We start from the raw sequence: 16471 nt of genomic DNA on the forward strand, positions 1-16471 counted from the left end.
GGAAAGCGCGCCAATCACACAAAGAAAAGGAGGGGGGCTATTGGGATTCAAAATCATTTCCCCGGGACGAACACCTTCCTGGACCTATCGGAGTTAACTGCGCGCTTGGTCGTAGCCAATACGCACAGTGTTTCTGGCTCAGGTCCTCCCTAAAGACTGATAGACATTTATGTAACCCAGTGGAGTAGTGAGATGCTGAAGAATCAACCAATACATTCGGGAGGTGGGTGGAGTGTAGGCCAGGGGGTTGGCGGTGCCGTGTCATGGAGGCTCAGTCTCCGAGCAGCCATTGAAGGGGAAGGAACTGCGGGTGTGTGTATGTGTGTGCGTGTGAGTGCGCGCGCGAGTGTGTGGACAAGGAGGTGGGGGCAGCTGAGTTAGAGTCCCAACTCCTTGGACTCCATTTGCTATTCCCTTCTTTCTCCCCCACACCTATCTGGTAGTGGTGGTGGGCGTTTATATTTGCATTTCTTTTCATTCATTTCCAAATCTTTTAAAATTTTAGGGTTGGGGGTAGTGGGAAAGGCAGGAAAAGGTAAGGGAGGAGAGTAGTAGCAGAAGAGCAGGAGGAGGACATGGAGATGAAGAAGAGGATTAACCTGGAGTTAAGGGACAGAGCCCCGGAGGAGGTGAGATGACTCAGCCCCCTCCCCTTCCTCACCAGCCCTGTATTCGGAGGATCGGGTTTCTGGGGGTCCTGGTGGGTGTGTGGGGCGGGGTAATGAATTAACCCCCATCTGGGGGTAGGGCTGGGGGAAAATATTTAATTTTAACTTATAAATCATTAAAATCTTTTACTTAAAATGGCGAAGGGTTTAAGTTTCTAGGGGCGTTTTTGTGTGTGCTTGGGGGCTTAGCCCCTTCTCCTCTCCTCGAGTCAGGCGTCCTGGCCTCGTGGAGGCGGGAAGCGGGGTGTTGGGGGCCGCTCGGCCGCTTCGCTCCTCACGTTCCAGCTCCTTGGGGCCGGCGGCGTGGGCGCGACCCCCCGGTCCCACTCGCCTCTGCCGCAGCCATCGTCGCCTGAGAAGTTAGTCCAACTTTTCTGCAGTGCTGCCAACTCTTTTTTTTGGGCTGGGGGGCGTCTCCGGCCTCGAGTCCCCTGGGCGTTGGACGACGTCGCGCCGGGCACGGGCTGGGGTCGCTCGCGGAGTCCGCGGTCGGCCCACTGCTGGCGGCGCCCACTCCCCCGGGAAGCGGTGCGCGCCGCCCGCCGCCAGGCGGAATCTGGGTCAGCGGCCCGTTCTTCGGCCGCGGGTAAGTTTTGGGACTTGTCGCAGTGACCGGAGGTGGGGAGAGGACACGAGGCTTTATCCCCTTCGTCCCCCCGAGGTGTAACGAAATTCGGCGTGTCGTATCGTGGTGGCTGCAACTCCAATTTTGATCCCTGGAGACGGTTTCACAAAACTCAACAAATGGGTCGTAGAAGTTTCGTGTTTTCAAGATGGGCTCGGCGAAACTAAATGATGCGCTCTCGCTGCTGTCGCCTTAGTTAAAGAGACGGGGTTGGGAGGGGCCACGTGAGGCGGGGTCGTGGTCAACTTTTCGGGGGTCGGGCGGGAGGCGTTTCCGCCTCCTTTTCGCGGGCGCCTCCTCGGCTTCACCCAGCTCTCCCCGCCCGGGGCGGAGGCGCTAGGGGAACGCGGGCTGGGAGGCGACCCCCTTTTTCCTTGGGGTGTCCCCGCCCCTTGTGGGGTTTCCCGTCGGTCGGAGCGGCAGGTCGCGAGAGCGGGGCCCACGGCCAACGAGGAACCTCGCATTTCTGGTCGCAGAGGAAAATGTCTATAGGGTCTTGCTGATTGAGGCCTCTGAAATAAACCCCAGAATTGCAATATAAGGGATATAATTTTTTTCCAGCAGGGGTGGAGGTGGTGCTTGTGCATACCAGCGTGGAGGATGAGTAGCGTCTGTTCGGTGGGCTGTGGCGGCGTGAAGGGTGGGAATCCAAGGTCTTTATGTACTTTTTAAAAAGTCTCTGTTTCGCTGAAATTGGTAGATAGCAGGGAGGAGGAAACAGTCACTACTATCATCCCACAAATAACTTGAAGTTTCCTAGGGCCTAGTCTTTAGGGGCTTAAGGAAAAAACAAACAAAATCAAAGTTAAAATGCTGTCTCAAAGAAGCACACATTTCGAATACTCTTTTATGTCTTGGGTTGGAAAAGTGGGTTTGCCCCTCCTTCCCCATTCTTATACCTATCCTATCCCTAGTAATTTCCTTGCCAGTTTTGGGGAGTGCCGGATGTTGCCTTTTTGCAGCCTCCCCTCCTTACCCTGTGGTGTAATAACGGTCTCCTATTTGTATAGCCCTTTACAGTTTACAAAGCACTTTTCGTGTTTGTTGTTTCCTCCTTCCGACAGACTTGTAAGGTGGATGGTATTGTTGTAGAATCCAGATTAGCAAACGGAGTCTCAGGGCAGTGAAGTTACTTACTCAAGTGGAAGAACTGGTTTTCTGACACCAAACCTAGTGGCCCTCTCTCCTCCACTCAGATAGATTAGGAGTCAGAAGACTTAACAGTGGAGTCACAGCTCTGCCACATACTGTGACTGACCCTAGGCAGTCATTCTTACCCTCTGGGCCTTGGCTTCCTCCTCTCTAAACAGATTATGATGCCTTCTTTGCTTCCTGAAATAATTATGTCATGTTCAAATAGAGAAGGTAGCATTCCTTGTTGCTAATTTTTATTTCTCAAAATACCTCAAACATATTTTTGCATTGGGAATGGAGAGCCAGGGTTTCCTGCCTCCCTCTTAAGATTAAGTCCATTTAGGCCCACACCAGAAAGTTTTGTTACAACTCTGACCTAAGAGAGGATCCAGCACCCCCTTCCCAAGACTGGGGAGAAATCACAAAAATTCTACCAGGGTGGCAGGGAAAAATAACATTTTGTCAAGGATGTGTTGTTCTGGGTGATATTGTTTCACCTCGATATTAGAACAAATAACATATGAACGCTGGGCTGTCTCAGAAGGAGCTTTCTAACATTTCTTCATGAAGGGTAACAAGGTATTTTTGAGTTTTGGTGACATTTATCAACCAAAATAAGGGGGTTTAAACTGAAAAAGTGAATAAAACAATTTCCTTTCTTCTCCCTGCTGTTTTAGGACTCACTTAAATCCTTTCTCAGTAGCCTTGGTATCCCCTCATGCATAAATATATGCCCTGATGTTGAGGGTCTTTTTCATGAGGGTCAGAAACAATTTTCACATGGGACCTTTTTCAAAGTCTTCTTTTTTATGCAATTAAAAATTTTTTATTAGTGATTTGAAGCAGGCATTGAACTTCTTAGTCCAAGTTTAAATTTAAAAAGTTAACTTATAATGATGACTTCAGACTGTACTTCAATTTGGGGGGAGAATGAAAAGGATCTATATGAAGGAATTGGTGGTTTTAATATTCACATTTCCAGAGTGTCAGAACCCAGGTCTTTTGCTAAACAGACTGCAAACTAAAGAATCATTCATATTCTCTCTTATAGGTGACAGAGTTGGTCCTTGATAATTGCCTCTGTGTCAATGGGGAAATTGAGGGCCTGAATGATACTTTTAAAAAACTAGAGTTTCTGAGTATGGCTAATGTGGAACTAAGTTCACTGGCCCGGCTGCCCAGCTTAAATAAACTTCGAAAGGTAAGCTGGCACTAGGCGTGAAAGCATCATGATTTTGATGCCGTGGGCTATTATGTATATTTTTTTCCCAAATGAAACAACCATTCTGCATTTTAATTAGAAGGTTCTAAGTTTCTAGAGGTAGGAAAACGGGTTTTGTAGGATTTGAAATCAGCTGTCATATTACTTTTGGAAATTTAAATTGACTAATGAAATCGCTTTATGGCATGAATTTAACATCTACCAAATGTTTTTCTTTGAAACATAAAATCCAACTATTATACAACTGGAACCAAACCTGAGTTAGAAGTCTGTTATATAGAGATTCTAATATTTTATTTGGCAGGCATAGGTGGGATTTTGGAAATTAAAGACTGTGACAGTCCCTTGAAGCCAGAGAGAATGACAATTGTTTTCTTCTTTAAATTGATACATTTGAGAAATCTTTGATGTGTCCTAAGCCTTCACCATTCTTTGTTTTCTCCCCATGTTGAATATATAGTTGGAACTTAGTGACAATATAATTTCTGGAGGCTTGGAAGTCCTGGCAGAGAAATGTCCAAACCTTACCTACCTCAATTTGAGTGGAAACAAAATCAAAGATCTCAGTACAGTAGAAGCTCTGGTAAGTGGAAAGTTTTGTCTCTGGACTTGCTTTTTTTTTTTTTTTTTTTTTTTTTGCTGTACGTGGGCCTCTCACTGTTGTGGCCTCTCCCGTTGCGGAGCACAGGCTCCGGACGCGCAGGCTCAACGGCCATGGCTCACGGGCCCAACCGCTCCGCGGCATGTGGGATCTTCCCAGACCGGGGCACGAACCCGTGTCCCCTGCATCGGCAGGCGGACTCTCAACCACTGCGCCACCAGGGAAGCCCATGGACTTGCTTTTTTTTGGTTGAATTTTTCTGAGATTTGCTTGAATTTTATCTTAGTGACTTGTATTTATGTCACTCATTTGAAACTTCTGAATTTCTTATATGTTGTGATCTAGATGATACTGCTTTATTTTCCTTTGGAGTAAAACATTCAGATAAATTTTTCTAAAATAAATTTATTTACTTTACGATTTTATTTTATTTATTTTTTGGCTGCGTTGGGTCTTTGTTGCTGCGCGCGGGCTTTCTCTACTTGCGGAGAGCGGGGGCTACTGTTTTTTTTTTTTTTTTTTAATTAAAAAATTTTTTTTTTTTTTGCGGTACGCGGGCCTCTCACTGTTGTGGCCTCTCCCGCTGCGGGGCATAGGCTCCGGACGCGCAGGCTCAGCGGCCATGGCTCACGGGCCCAGCCACTCCGCGGCACATGGGATCTTCCTGGACCGGGGCACGAACCCGTATCCCCTGCATGGGCAGGTGGACTCTCAAGCACTGCGCCACCAGGGAAGCCTGAGGGCTACTATTGGTTGCGGTGCGCGGGCTTCTTATTGCGGTGGTTTCTCTTGTTGCGGAGCACGGGCTCTAGGTGAGCGTGTTTCAGTAGTTATGGGTCGCGGGCTCCAGAGCGCAGGCTCAGTAGTTGTGGCGCACGGGCTTAGTTGCTCCGCGGCATGTGGGATCTTCCCAGATCAGGGCTCGAACCTGTGTCCCCTGCATTGGCAGGCGGATTCCTAACCACTGCGCCACCAGGGAAGCCCCAGATAAATTTTTAAATCAGTGAGAAATTTATTTTATCATCAAATTCAGGAGGTGAATATCTGGTTTTAAATTTTCCAGTATTTTCTTAAATTCTATTCCTTTTTCTTTTTTCTTGATTATTTTTATTTGCTTCTTTGTTTCCTGGTATGAGGGAAGGAAAAGGAGATGAAGTGAAACTCTGAAAATTGTTGCTCTGATTTTTAAAAAAAATGCTTGGGAGGAGGTTGAAATTGTTGAAAATAAGCTTGACTGTGGATTTAAACTAACCATGTTATTGTTGTTGCCTATTTAGGCACAGATTCAGTCCACAAAGTATACTGAGTGCATACTATGAGTAAGGCACTAAGCCAGGTGCTAGAGATACAGCAGTTACCAAAACAAAGTTCCTACTCCCGTGGAGTTTAGGTGCCAGGGCCTTATTAAGAGAATTAGCTGGGCTTGATATAATAACCCTTCATTATAAAATTCTAAAAATCCAAAAATCATTCTCTTGATTTAAAGTTGTATACATGTTCTGGTTCATGAATTAAAAATAAATAACATGAGCTTTTAAATCTTGAATGTAATTTTTAACTTTTTACTTTTCCAGCAAAATCTTAAAAATTTGAAGAGTCTTGACTTGTTTAACTGTGAGATCACAAACCTGGAAGATTATAGAGAAAGTATTTTTGAACTGCTACAACAAATCACGTACTTAGATGGATTTGACCAGGAGGATAATGAAGCACCAGACTCAGAAGAAGAGGATGATGAAGGTAATCATTCTTAATACTCATAAATGTGTCACAGTTATAGCCTCCAGTCTAGCTGGCAAATTAGATTAGGCCTGGGTATTTAGGTGTGGGAAAAAAAGACGTTAGTAAGACAAAAATTTAAAAACTCATAGTCCTAGTCCTGTATTCGTTCAGATTTCTGATAGCTTTGGGGAATTTAATGATTGTTATAATATTAAGCTCCATGAAATTTTATATTTGTGTAAACTTAACCACCACCCAGTAAAAGTGGTAACTTTTAAAATAGTACTAAAAAAAAAAAGAACCATTCATCACATAATTATCCATACAAGTCACAATGTAGAAACAACCCAAGTGTCTATCAACTGACAAATAAACAAAATGTGATAAATCCATACAATGGAATATTATTCAGCCACAAAAATGATTGAAGTACTGATACATGCTACAGTGTGTGAACCTTGAAAACATTCTGCTAAGTGAAAGAAGCCATACTCAAGCCACATATTGTATGACACCATTTATATGAAATGCCCAGAAGAGGCAAATTCATAGAGACAGAAAGTAGATTAACGTTGTCAGGACTGCGGGAGAGGAGGATGGTGAGTGACTGTTAATGGATATGTTATTTTTTTGGTGGGGGGGGTGATGGAAATGCTCTAGAGAGTTGAATATACATTTCTGGATAAATGGGTGACTAATAGATCAGATGACAGAAAAGCTGTTGTCAGTAATGGGACACTGTTACTATTGGTTGAAAAGTTTTTCACATGTAAGAAGATATTTGATAGATAAACAGTGTTATAAAATGATGGAATGATGGACAGGCAGGTTTTGAAGTGTCCACGAAGTAAAATAAACTTTAGTCCATGTAATGTTTTGATGAAAAATCTATACGTTGGGAAAATTTTAATATTTAGACACCATATTTCTCAAACAGTAAATGGGATGTTATCAAAGAGAAATCTTAAAAAAAAAAAAGTCACCCTGAGATACTTTCTACCCATTGGCTTACGAGTTTGAGGGGCCAAGGCAAAAACATTTGCCTGGACATTTGCTTATCTTTTAATATATTTTTAAAGATGGAGATGAAGATGATGAAGAGGAAGAGGAAGATGAAGCTGGTCCACCTGAAGGATATGAGGAAGAGGAAGAAGAAGAGGAGGATGAGGATGAGGATGAGGATGAAGATGAAGCAGGCTCAGAACTGGGAGAGGGAGAAGAGGAGGTGGGCCTCTCATACTTAATGAAAGAAGAAATTCAGGTGAATAGACCTTCTTATGTGCACTGAAAATTAACTGTTTAGGCATAGGGTTAAGTAATATAAAAAGTAAGTTGTGTAGAAATCTGAGAGTTGTTTCTAACGTGTGTGTGTGTCTGCCTATCTTTTTTCCCACTGCCCCTCAGTTCATATTACATCCAGATAATCATAAATCCTATGATTTTACCTCCTAGATAGCTTTCAAATCTGTTCTTCCCTCAGCAGCATGGGATAGTGGAAACATTTTACAAATGTTTCTGAGCCTCAGTTTCTGCATTTATAAAACTGAGATTATACCAACTTCATAGGGTCGTTAAGGATTTAACAAACTAATATGTGTAAAGTATCTAGTTGCTGGCACATTATAGGCACTCGTGAAAACTTTCCTTTCCCCTAATTATTTCTTGCTTATGCTTTTCTAGTAGTTTTCTAAATGGTCTCTTTGAGAACAGCGTCACCACTTTGTTGTATCCTCCATAGTGCTTGCCTGTGTAGTCTGCATGCAAATGTGATCATATCACTAGCCTGCTTGAAACCCTTTAATGTTTCCCTGTTGCCACCAAGACATACAAGGCCCTTCATTATCTAGCCTCTGCTACCTTCTCTAGCTTCATCTCCCTCAATACCAAATTAAATCATCACACAAAACTATTATTGCCTTTCTGTCTGTATACACGTTGTTTACTCTATCTGAAATGACTTTCTACCCATGCCTTCTAATGAACTTTACTTTCTTTTTTCTCAGGTAAACATAAATATACTAAAGCATGTAAAGTGGACTGATTTTATGTACAGCTCCATGAAATTTTATATATGTACATCCTTGTGTAACTACCACTCAAATCATGCCTCGTGATTCTTATCTTTAAACACTCAACTCTGGTGTTGCCTCATTATTGAAGCTTTCTGTAATTTTTAAGAGACAGTCACTCCTTCCTCTGTTACCTTTGAACCTTGATTAGGTGTCTGTTGCCTGTAGACACTTCTGTAAAAACTTGTTTATTTGGCCACTTTCTACTAGATAGCTCCTTCAGGGGAGAGCTGTTCATTTTTCTATCTCAGCAGCCAGTACATTGACTGGGACATAGTAGGTTCACAGGAAATCAGTTGACTTGAACAAATGATCTTTAGTCCCTGGGAGTTTAGATAAGTTATTTTCTCCTAATGTTAAATTATTGTGTTTTGTTTTCATAATTCATAATTTAAAGTAATATTTATTATTAAAAATAACATCTCTTATTTAGACTAGAAATTGTATTTTTATTTGTTCTAATGACTTTTACATTAGTTAGATAGACAGTATCACTGATTAATGATGATTTTTCTCTGGTACCATTTTTTAAAAAATTTTATTACTTATTTTATTTATTTATTTTTGGCAGCGTTGGGTCTTCTTTGCTGCGTGCAGGCTTTCTCTAGTTGCGGTGAGCGGGGGCTGCTCTTCATTGCTGTGCACGGGCTTCTCATTGCGGTGGCTTCTCTCATTGTGGAGCACGGGCTCTAGGCATGTGGGCTTCAGTAGTTGTGGCACGTGGGCTCAGTAGTTGTGGCTCACAGGCTCTAGAGCACGCGGGCTCAGTAGTTGTGGCTCATGGGCTCTAGAGCACAGGCTCAGTAGTTGTGGCACACAGGCTTAGTTGCTCCACGGCATGTGGGATCTTCCCAGACCAGGGATTGAACCCGTGTCCCCTGCATTGGCAGGAGGATTCTCAACCACTGCGCCACCAGGGAAGCCCTCTGATACCATTTTAAATATGAAACTAGTGTAGAAAAAATGGGACTTAAACTTGTTTGGGGCTTTCATGAGTTAGCTTTACAATAATGAAGAACAGAACTTTTAAGTATTTTAAGTATTCAGGGGGAAAGGCAACCTATTCCGTTTACATCAGCATACAACTTGAATATTTTTCCCCTAAGTTTTAATTTACTTAGTAAAATAATGGACTTGTTATTTTGCAGTTTGACTTTGTTTTGTTTTGTTTTGTTTGTTTGTTTGGCTGTGCTGCACTGCTTGCGGGATCTTAGTTCCCTAACCGGGGATCAAACCCATGCCCCCTGCAGTGGAAGCATGGAGTCCTAACCACTGGACCACCAGGGAATTCCCTGCAATTGACTTTTTATTTTCTCTGCCAGTAATTCTTCTTTAAATAGTATTAAGTCATTTAAAAATGACCTTCAGCTAACTGCAGATGTTTATGTTTATCATTCTATTGAGTACTGGGAAATATTAACTAAAAATGATGTGGTGGAGTATAGAGCAAACATCTCTAAGATAATACATACAACATTAAGTCAATGTGGTACCCAGGTAGCTGGGACCAGAAGTTTTCAATCATGATGAGATAATTTGGATGTTTTTTAAAATGAAGTCTTGTTTTTATTTTTTAAAATAAATTTATTTATTTTATTTTTATGTATTCTGGCTGCATTGGGTCTTTGTTGCTGCACGCCGGCTTTCTCTAGTTGCGGAGAGCAGAGGCTACTCTTCGTTGCGGAGCACAGGCTCTAGAGTGCAGGCTCAGTAGTTGGGGCACACGGGCTTAGTTGCTCCGCAGCACATGGGATCTTCCCGGACCAGGGCTCAAACCCGTGTCCCCTGAATTAGCAGGCGGATTCTTAACCACTGCGCCACCAGGGAAGCCCGAAGCCTTGTTTTTAGAAGCTAAGAGCCAAAGAAACTTCAGAGACTATAAGCTTTAAAAAAGAAATCAGAAGGAAATAGAAATGGTATTTGATTAGCTATGCTTTGTTTGAGTCTTATTTCTATTGCAGCTGCTCTTCAGAGGTAAGGAATTAATATGTATAAAGAGGGACTTATGTATGTGTAGTATACTTCATTAAAAATGGAGATGGGGGCTTTAGAAGAATTGGGAATTATTGTGTTCTTGCACTATCCATAGTACAAATGAGGAAACATTTTATTACCCACTAGTTAGGAACTAAGACCATAATCTTTACAGAGCAAGTCTCTGGTAATCTAATAGATGATATATTTTTTTAAAAAGGCATAAAAACATGAATTGATTAATCATGTTTTGTTTAAAACAAAATCCAGAGAAGTAATTTGCTTTTTAGACTTGGGCTTTTCTAAATTATCATGAATAAATGTGATTAGTATTTCAAGTGGCTTTTAAAAAATTATAAATATTTAAATACCCTCATTTATCATTCCTTGCAGATTTGAAATGTTTAAAATGTCCTTTTCTTTCTCCTTCTTTTCCTCTCTCTTTCCCCACTCTCCCATCCCCTCTCTCCTCTACCCCTCTTCTCTTCCTTTCTTTTCTTCTTTAAATGTAAGCCCACACGTTCTCCTGATTTTTACTACAGTTCCTTAGTTTATTTGCTACCCCATCTATTGCGTATGCTCCTGGCAGCTTGGGTGTTCTGGTATGGAATGTTTTCGTGTTTGAATTAACTGTATAAGAATGATTTCTGAATATAAGTGTCATGCAGTTTAGTTTCTCAGGGGCTTTAAGCTAAATGCTGGAAAAATAGGTTCTGTTTAATATTTCTAGAGACAAATAGAGCTGTGGATACTTTGAAAAGTGTGAGTTGTCCAAGTTTTTCCTAACTACCCAGCAGTTCTTAACATTTGCCATTTAAACTATTTTTAAGGAGGAGTAAACTATTTTGGGGTTGGAGGGGGGACCCTCCAATCAACCCCTAGCTTGATTCCATTTTTTCAAACATATATTAGAACTTAACCATTTGGAACACAACCAAACACAAGGCGGTAACTGTAAAAGGTATACATAACAAAAGACATTTTCTTTGTAGAAGAGTATTCAAGCCATTATTCTAATCCTGTTTTCTCTTTTATATTCAGTTCTCTGGTAAGCTTGTTGATCTATTTTCTGAATCCATAGCAGATTAAAATTGAAATGGTAACTAACTGCAAAAGAGAAGGCATAAAAACTAGGGAAACTTATAACTCAAAGTAGAGGCCATGGGCTTCCCTGGTGGCGCAGTGGTTGAGAGTCCGCCTGCCGATGCAGGGGACACGGTTTCGTGCCCCGGTCTGGGAGGATCCCACATGCCGCGGAGCGGCTGGGCCCATGGGCCGTGGCCGCTGAGCCTGCGCGTCCGGAGCCTGTGCCCCGCAACGGGAGAGGCCACGGCGGTGAGAGGCCCGGGTACCGCAAAAAAAAAGAAAGAAAAAGTAGAGGCCAGGGTCATTTTAAAAAGGAGAAAACCATCTTATATATATTAATAGGCTTTGAGAGAATTGGCATATACTAATTAGTGTACTGCTCATGGTCACAATGGTGACTATGACAATTCAAGAAAAAGTTATGTTAGGTTTAGCATAAAGTGGTAGAAGTATGCAATGCACTTTAGAGATTTTATCCCAGTTGGCTAAAGTAAAAAAAAAAATGGTTATGATGTTTCAAGGCTATGTTTAAATCTTAGCTATCCAGAACAACTCTTCCACAGGAAATTTAGATCAAGTTTTATTGTGATTTTTATTGACATTTGCTATTTTGATATGTAGATTTTTAGATGTAGAAGGAACTTAGAGATCTTTCTAGATGAATACTTTCTTTCATTGATTGGAAAACTAAGGTTCAGAGAGATTAAGTGACTTATTCAACACATGTAGCTGTGTTCAGGCTAACATTCAGGTGATCCTTCCTCAGTCTATAAAACAGAAGACTGTGTCTTTGAAATAGTCAAAAGTTACTCTGTCCATTAGCCACCGGCCACATTTATTTATTTAGTTAAAGTAAAATAAAATTAAAATTCAGTTCCTCATTTGCACTGGCCACATTTCAAATGCTCAGGAGCCACCTGTGGCTAGTGCTTACTGTATTGGATAGCACAGATACAGAACATTTCCATTGTTGCAGAAAGTTCTTTTGAACATTGCTGGTCTCAGACATAACTTGTTTTCATGAAGAAACTAGATTTAGTTGGGTTTTTTAAAAAGACCTCTGTGAGACAGGGGTTGTCAGTACACAGGATGACCATAGTTCTTGCTCCTGTTGGAATGTATTATTATCAAACAGTGAATAGCCCATGTCATGCCTTATTTATTCTCAAACTGAATTTTTTTTCTTTTAACTGAAGTATAGTTGATTTACAATGTTGTGTTAGTTTCTGGTATATAGCAAAGTGATTCAGTTATACATATATATGTATACATATACATATTCTTTTTCATATTCTTTTTCATTATGGTTTATTGCGGGATATTGAATATAGTTCCCTGTGCTATACAGTAAAAGACCTTGTTTATCTATTTTATATATAGTAGTTTGTATCTGCTAATCCCAACCTCCTAGTTTATCCCTCCCCCACCCCCTTTCCCCTTTGGTAACCGTAAGTTTGTTTTCTATGTCTGTGAGTCTATTTCTGTTTCTAAAATAAGTTGATTTGCATCATATTCAAACTGAATATTTGAATCTCAAGGATGAAGAAGATGATGATGACTATGTTGAAGAAGGGGAAGAAGAAGAAGAAGAGGGTGAGTTACATTAGCCATTCAAAAATCCTAAAAAGCTATTATTCATGGATTTTAAAGAATGAGTCTATTATTCAAATTATCACTGATCTCTTTGATGTTGGTAACATATAATAGAACTCCTTGAAAGGTGTAAAACCTTTTTTAAAGAGGAGTTTTCTCAGGGTGTTCATTAATTCCATTTAAAAGAAAAAAACAGCTTGTAACATTTATTTTCTAAACAGGAATGAAGAGATAATGGAACCATAAGCTCAATTTATGATTTTCTTAGGGCCTTTCATTTTGGAGGGGGTGAAACCTTATTTATAAGAGAAGAACAGTTGAACTCCAGATAATGCCCATTTTAGATTTGCTCTCTGCTTCTTTTTACCTAGGCCTTTCAAGAAATTTAAAAATTCACTAACAATTCCAATGATGTCAAGCGCTTGGTTTCTTGATCTGTACTTCATGATTTGGCCACAAGGGTGCATAGCAAGCTGTCATTATTTATGGATTTCTAAGCCTATTAAGGCGCATAGCAAGCTGTCATTATTTATGAATTTCTAAGTTTATTAAGTCTGTTTCAATACTGAAATTGAAAGTAATGCAGAGGGGAAACTTAACCTATAATTTTCGTACACCATTAACTTTTCACTAAGATTCAAAATTCTGTAGCTTAACAAATATTCATTTGTTAAAATTAAGTATTTTACAGTTTTCCTTTTACTCTTTCAGAAGAAGAAGGTCTTCGAGGGGAAAAGAGGAAACGAGATGCTGAAGATGATGGAGAGGAAGAAGATGACTAGATCATTCTAAGACCAGATTCCCTAATGTTCCTGGGTGTGCAATAGAGTGATCACATCTTCTTTGTTTCTTCATGTACAATAGCTATCCCTACAGAAGATAATGTGTAACTTTTTATAGGAAAAGTGTGGTTTCACTATTTTTGCCTTACCATTCCAAATAAGATTAACTAGTCTGTTAATGATCATATTGTACGTAGAGACAAATTTTCATTGACCCCATTGTGAAATTCCCTAGCAATTTATTTAGAATCTTAATTTTTCTAATTAAAGCTCACTGTGTTAGTCATTTTTAGCATAATTAAAACATGATTGCTTTTACACAGGCATAATATGGTGCATTTCATTCATAGGGTTTTAAAATTATTTATAAATTAACTGAAATCACAGTTGGCTGGAATCTGGAATGAAAATAGTCTCTTGAATGATAAGTTGGTTATTTTTTTAGAGGCAACCCAGAGATCTTTAGTTTGAAGGCAGTGCAGTGACTTTTTTTTTTGGCTGAGGGTATTTGGGTGCTTTTTTGTCACATGAGTAGCTTGGAAAGTAGGAGCAGAATAGTAAAGGTTCTATTCAACAATATAGTTCATGGCTTTTGTGAAGGCTTCTAAAACCTTTTAAGCCAGGTGACTAAGAAGATTTTAGTTTTCAAGGAAAAATTGCTTATACTGAGTTCAGAGACATGTAGGAGAGCCCTTTCTTCTTCAAGTTGAAGATCATGACCTGCCAACGGTTGTTATTTTGTTTTAAGTGTGCATTCTTTGTTTTCCTCTCAGTGATTCTTTTATGATCACCTTCCTTTCTTGTTTCACTCCCCTCTTCTCAAAAAAGAGTTGGGAAACTTATGGATACCCAAGATGACTTTGTCTTATACCTCAACCACCTTTTCAGACCTGTCTTAGCTTTAAACAAGCTAAGTGAAAGATATTGAGTATTTTCTGAAATATGAATATTATTATCAATACAGTTTTATGCAACAGACTCTGCTTACTGTAAATCTCTTTCTTGACAAGATGTACAGACTGTATTAGGAGGATGAAGAAAGAAAAGAAGCAGAGGAGGCTCTTGGAAGCAGCATGTGCGTTCCTCAAAAGTCAGAACAATTGCCTGTTGATAAATAATGAGACATTCAAATCAGATTAGCTTCCCAAATGATTTAGATACCACTCTGCAAAGTATTTCTAATTTTCCTGAGTAGAACCTTTAATTATTCTTTCTATAGTTTTAAAGCATTACCAGATATAGCATTTAATTGAAATATACTGGACAGTTGGAAAAATATTTGAAACTAAATCAGTATTAAAATTAAGGTTTGGTTTCAGGTGGATGTCCATTAAAAATAGAAAAATATTTGGGGTAACTGTGTGTGTTTCCTTATACAGCTACTAAATATAATATTATGAGTAGGCAAGTACATCTCCTTTTTTTGTTGTGGAGGCTCCATGTTCAAGGCAATTGCTTTCTTAATATTGGCTATCTAAAAATTTTTTCCCCTTTGTTTTGAATATTTGTAAGTTTTTAAAAAGTTAGTATCAGCAAATTAATTGAAGTTACACTTTCGTACTGGGACACATTTAAATTACTGAATATAGTATTGCTTCTTTTTTGGTTTAAAATGTATGACTTGGGGTTTTCAAGTAAAAAATCATGAAGTTATTTGTGGATAAACTACAAAAGTTGCATAACTGACTGAAATAAAACTGTTGGGATAAGTTTAGTGGGGGGATTGGAATCTCCAAAAGGCTAACATTTTACTCCTTTTTAACAATTATAATGCCCTGTTTTAGTCCGTTAGGGTTCTCATTGCATAGTATTCCAGATTATAAAATACTTATTTTAAAAGTTAAATCTATATATTGACTTTCTTATCAATCATCTTATTGTGCAATCAAAATGAGAGTTCTTTGGTTTGAAAACAACACTTAGAGCCTCCAAAAAACTTTTTAAGACTTACTTAGCTCTGTGGGTGGTATTTTCATGCAAATAAGTAAGGGTGGGTTTTATATTTTGTAGAAGTTTTTGGTCCTATTTTAATGCTCTTTGTATGGCAGTATGTATATAGTGTGTTGAATTCCTCAAAATCCTCCTTAAAAACTTTGAAGTTAATACTTTTGTGCAACTGTGTTTTGAATAAAGCCATGACAGTGTTAAAAACCAACAAAAAAATGCAGTGCTCCTGATTATTCTTTTATTATTTCTGACTGTTCCGTGTTTTTTTTTCTGTGACTGCTGTAACTTAAAGTTTTTGAAACCGAATTGCTTCAAATAAATTGAAGATTTGTTGTTAATGATTAGTTTCACTGTATGACATTCATTTTTTGAACACCACCAGTGGGGGCTTTGAAGGTCTTTTTAGAAACAGAATCAGCTTGAAAGTTAACATTCAAACGCTTGGATGTGATATGAGCTACTACAATGTAATAGTTTAACTCATCAGCTTACTAACTTTCTTTCCAAAGAGCAGAAAAAATTGATTTTCCTTTTTGAGTTGCAAATTGAGCCAGTACTTTTTGTATTTTGATTTGAAGTAATAACTTATTACCTACAGTTGAAGTAACTATATCTATAGTTTAAACTAAAGTGATTATAAACCTCTTATACACCAAATCGTTTTCTAAAATGAGTCCAAAGTCTCCATTAATACTGTATAATGTTTACCTTCAGAGTCCTTAGGTAATGTAAATATAAATAATTCTTGCATGTTAACCTTGAGTAAATCCAACCTGAATCAAACATTTTTTCTGCTCTCATTTTGGCTTTCCTGTGATAAGTGATTTTTAAAATGTTTAATTTGTAGACAACTCTGGAATCTATTTTATAAAGTCAAGGCATAAGTGTAATGTTTTCATGATTGCTTTACAGTTTAATATCGAAAGGGTATTTTAATTATGGAATTCTGCTTCCTGACAGATGGAAAATATTGAAGTATATTTCAACTGCAGGAATTATTTATTGAAATTAGCATGGTATGTTTTGGTTTTATGGCTTAAAATATTCA

The 16471-nt window shown here is 39.3% G+C and overlaps 1 protein-coding gene across 2 annotated transcripts; it reads left to right on the top strand.

Annotated features, from left to right (window-relative positions):
• The first annotated feature begins 264 nt into the window (after nucleotides 1-264).
• ANP32E (acidic nuclear phosphoprotein 32 family member E) lies at nucleotides 265-15761 on the top strand. Of its 2 annotated transcripts, XM_081225748.1 has the most exons (7): nucleotides 265-629; nucleotides 3479-3628; nucleotides 4110-4232; nucleotides 5825-5990; nucleotides 7052-7233; nucleotides 12640-12694; nucleotides 13406-15761. In XM_081225748.1, exons 1-7 carry the CDS (start codon nucleotides 576-578, stop codon nucleotides 13474-13476), a joined length of 801 nt encoding a protein of 266 aa, XP_081081874.1. In that variant the 5' UTR covers nucleotides 265-575; the 3' UTR covers nucleotides 13477-15761. The 2 variants fall into 2 exon arrangements, with proteins under 2 accessions (XP_081081874.1, XP_081081875.1); XM_081225749.1 differs by lacking the exon at nucleotides 3479-3628.
• The last annotated feature ends 710 nt before the right edge of the window (nucleotides 15762-16471 follow it).

The sequence above is a fragment of the Mesoplodon bidens genome (genome assembly GCF_964165515.1).
Source record: "Mesoplodon bidens genome assembly, chromosome: 2".
Taxonomy (NCBI): domain Eukaryota; kingdom Metazoa; phylum Chordata; class Mammalia; order Artiodactyla; family Ziphiidae; genus Mesoplodon; species Mesoplodon bidens.

Excerpts from the sequence above, each read along its gene's own strand:
- ANP32E (XM_081225748.1), top strand. The coding sequence starts at position 576 with ATGGAGATGAAGAAGAGGATTAACCTGGAGTTAAGGGACAGAGCCCCG. Across the intron at positions 630-3,478 it reads GGGACAGAGCCCCGGAGGAG|GTGACAGAGTTGGTCCTTGA; the intron begins GTGAGATGACTC and ends TCTCTCTTATAG. Across the intron at positions 5,991-7,051 it reads AGAAGAAGAGGATGATGAAG|ATGGAGATGAAGATGATGAA; the intron begins GTAATCATTCTT and ends ATATTTTTAAAG.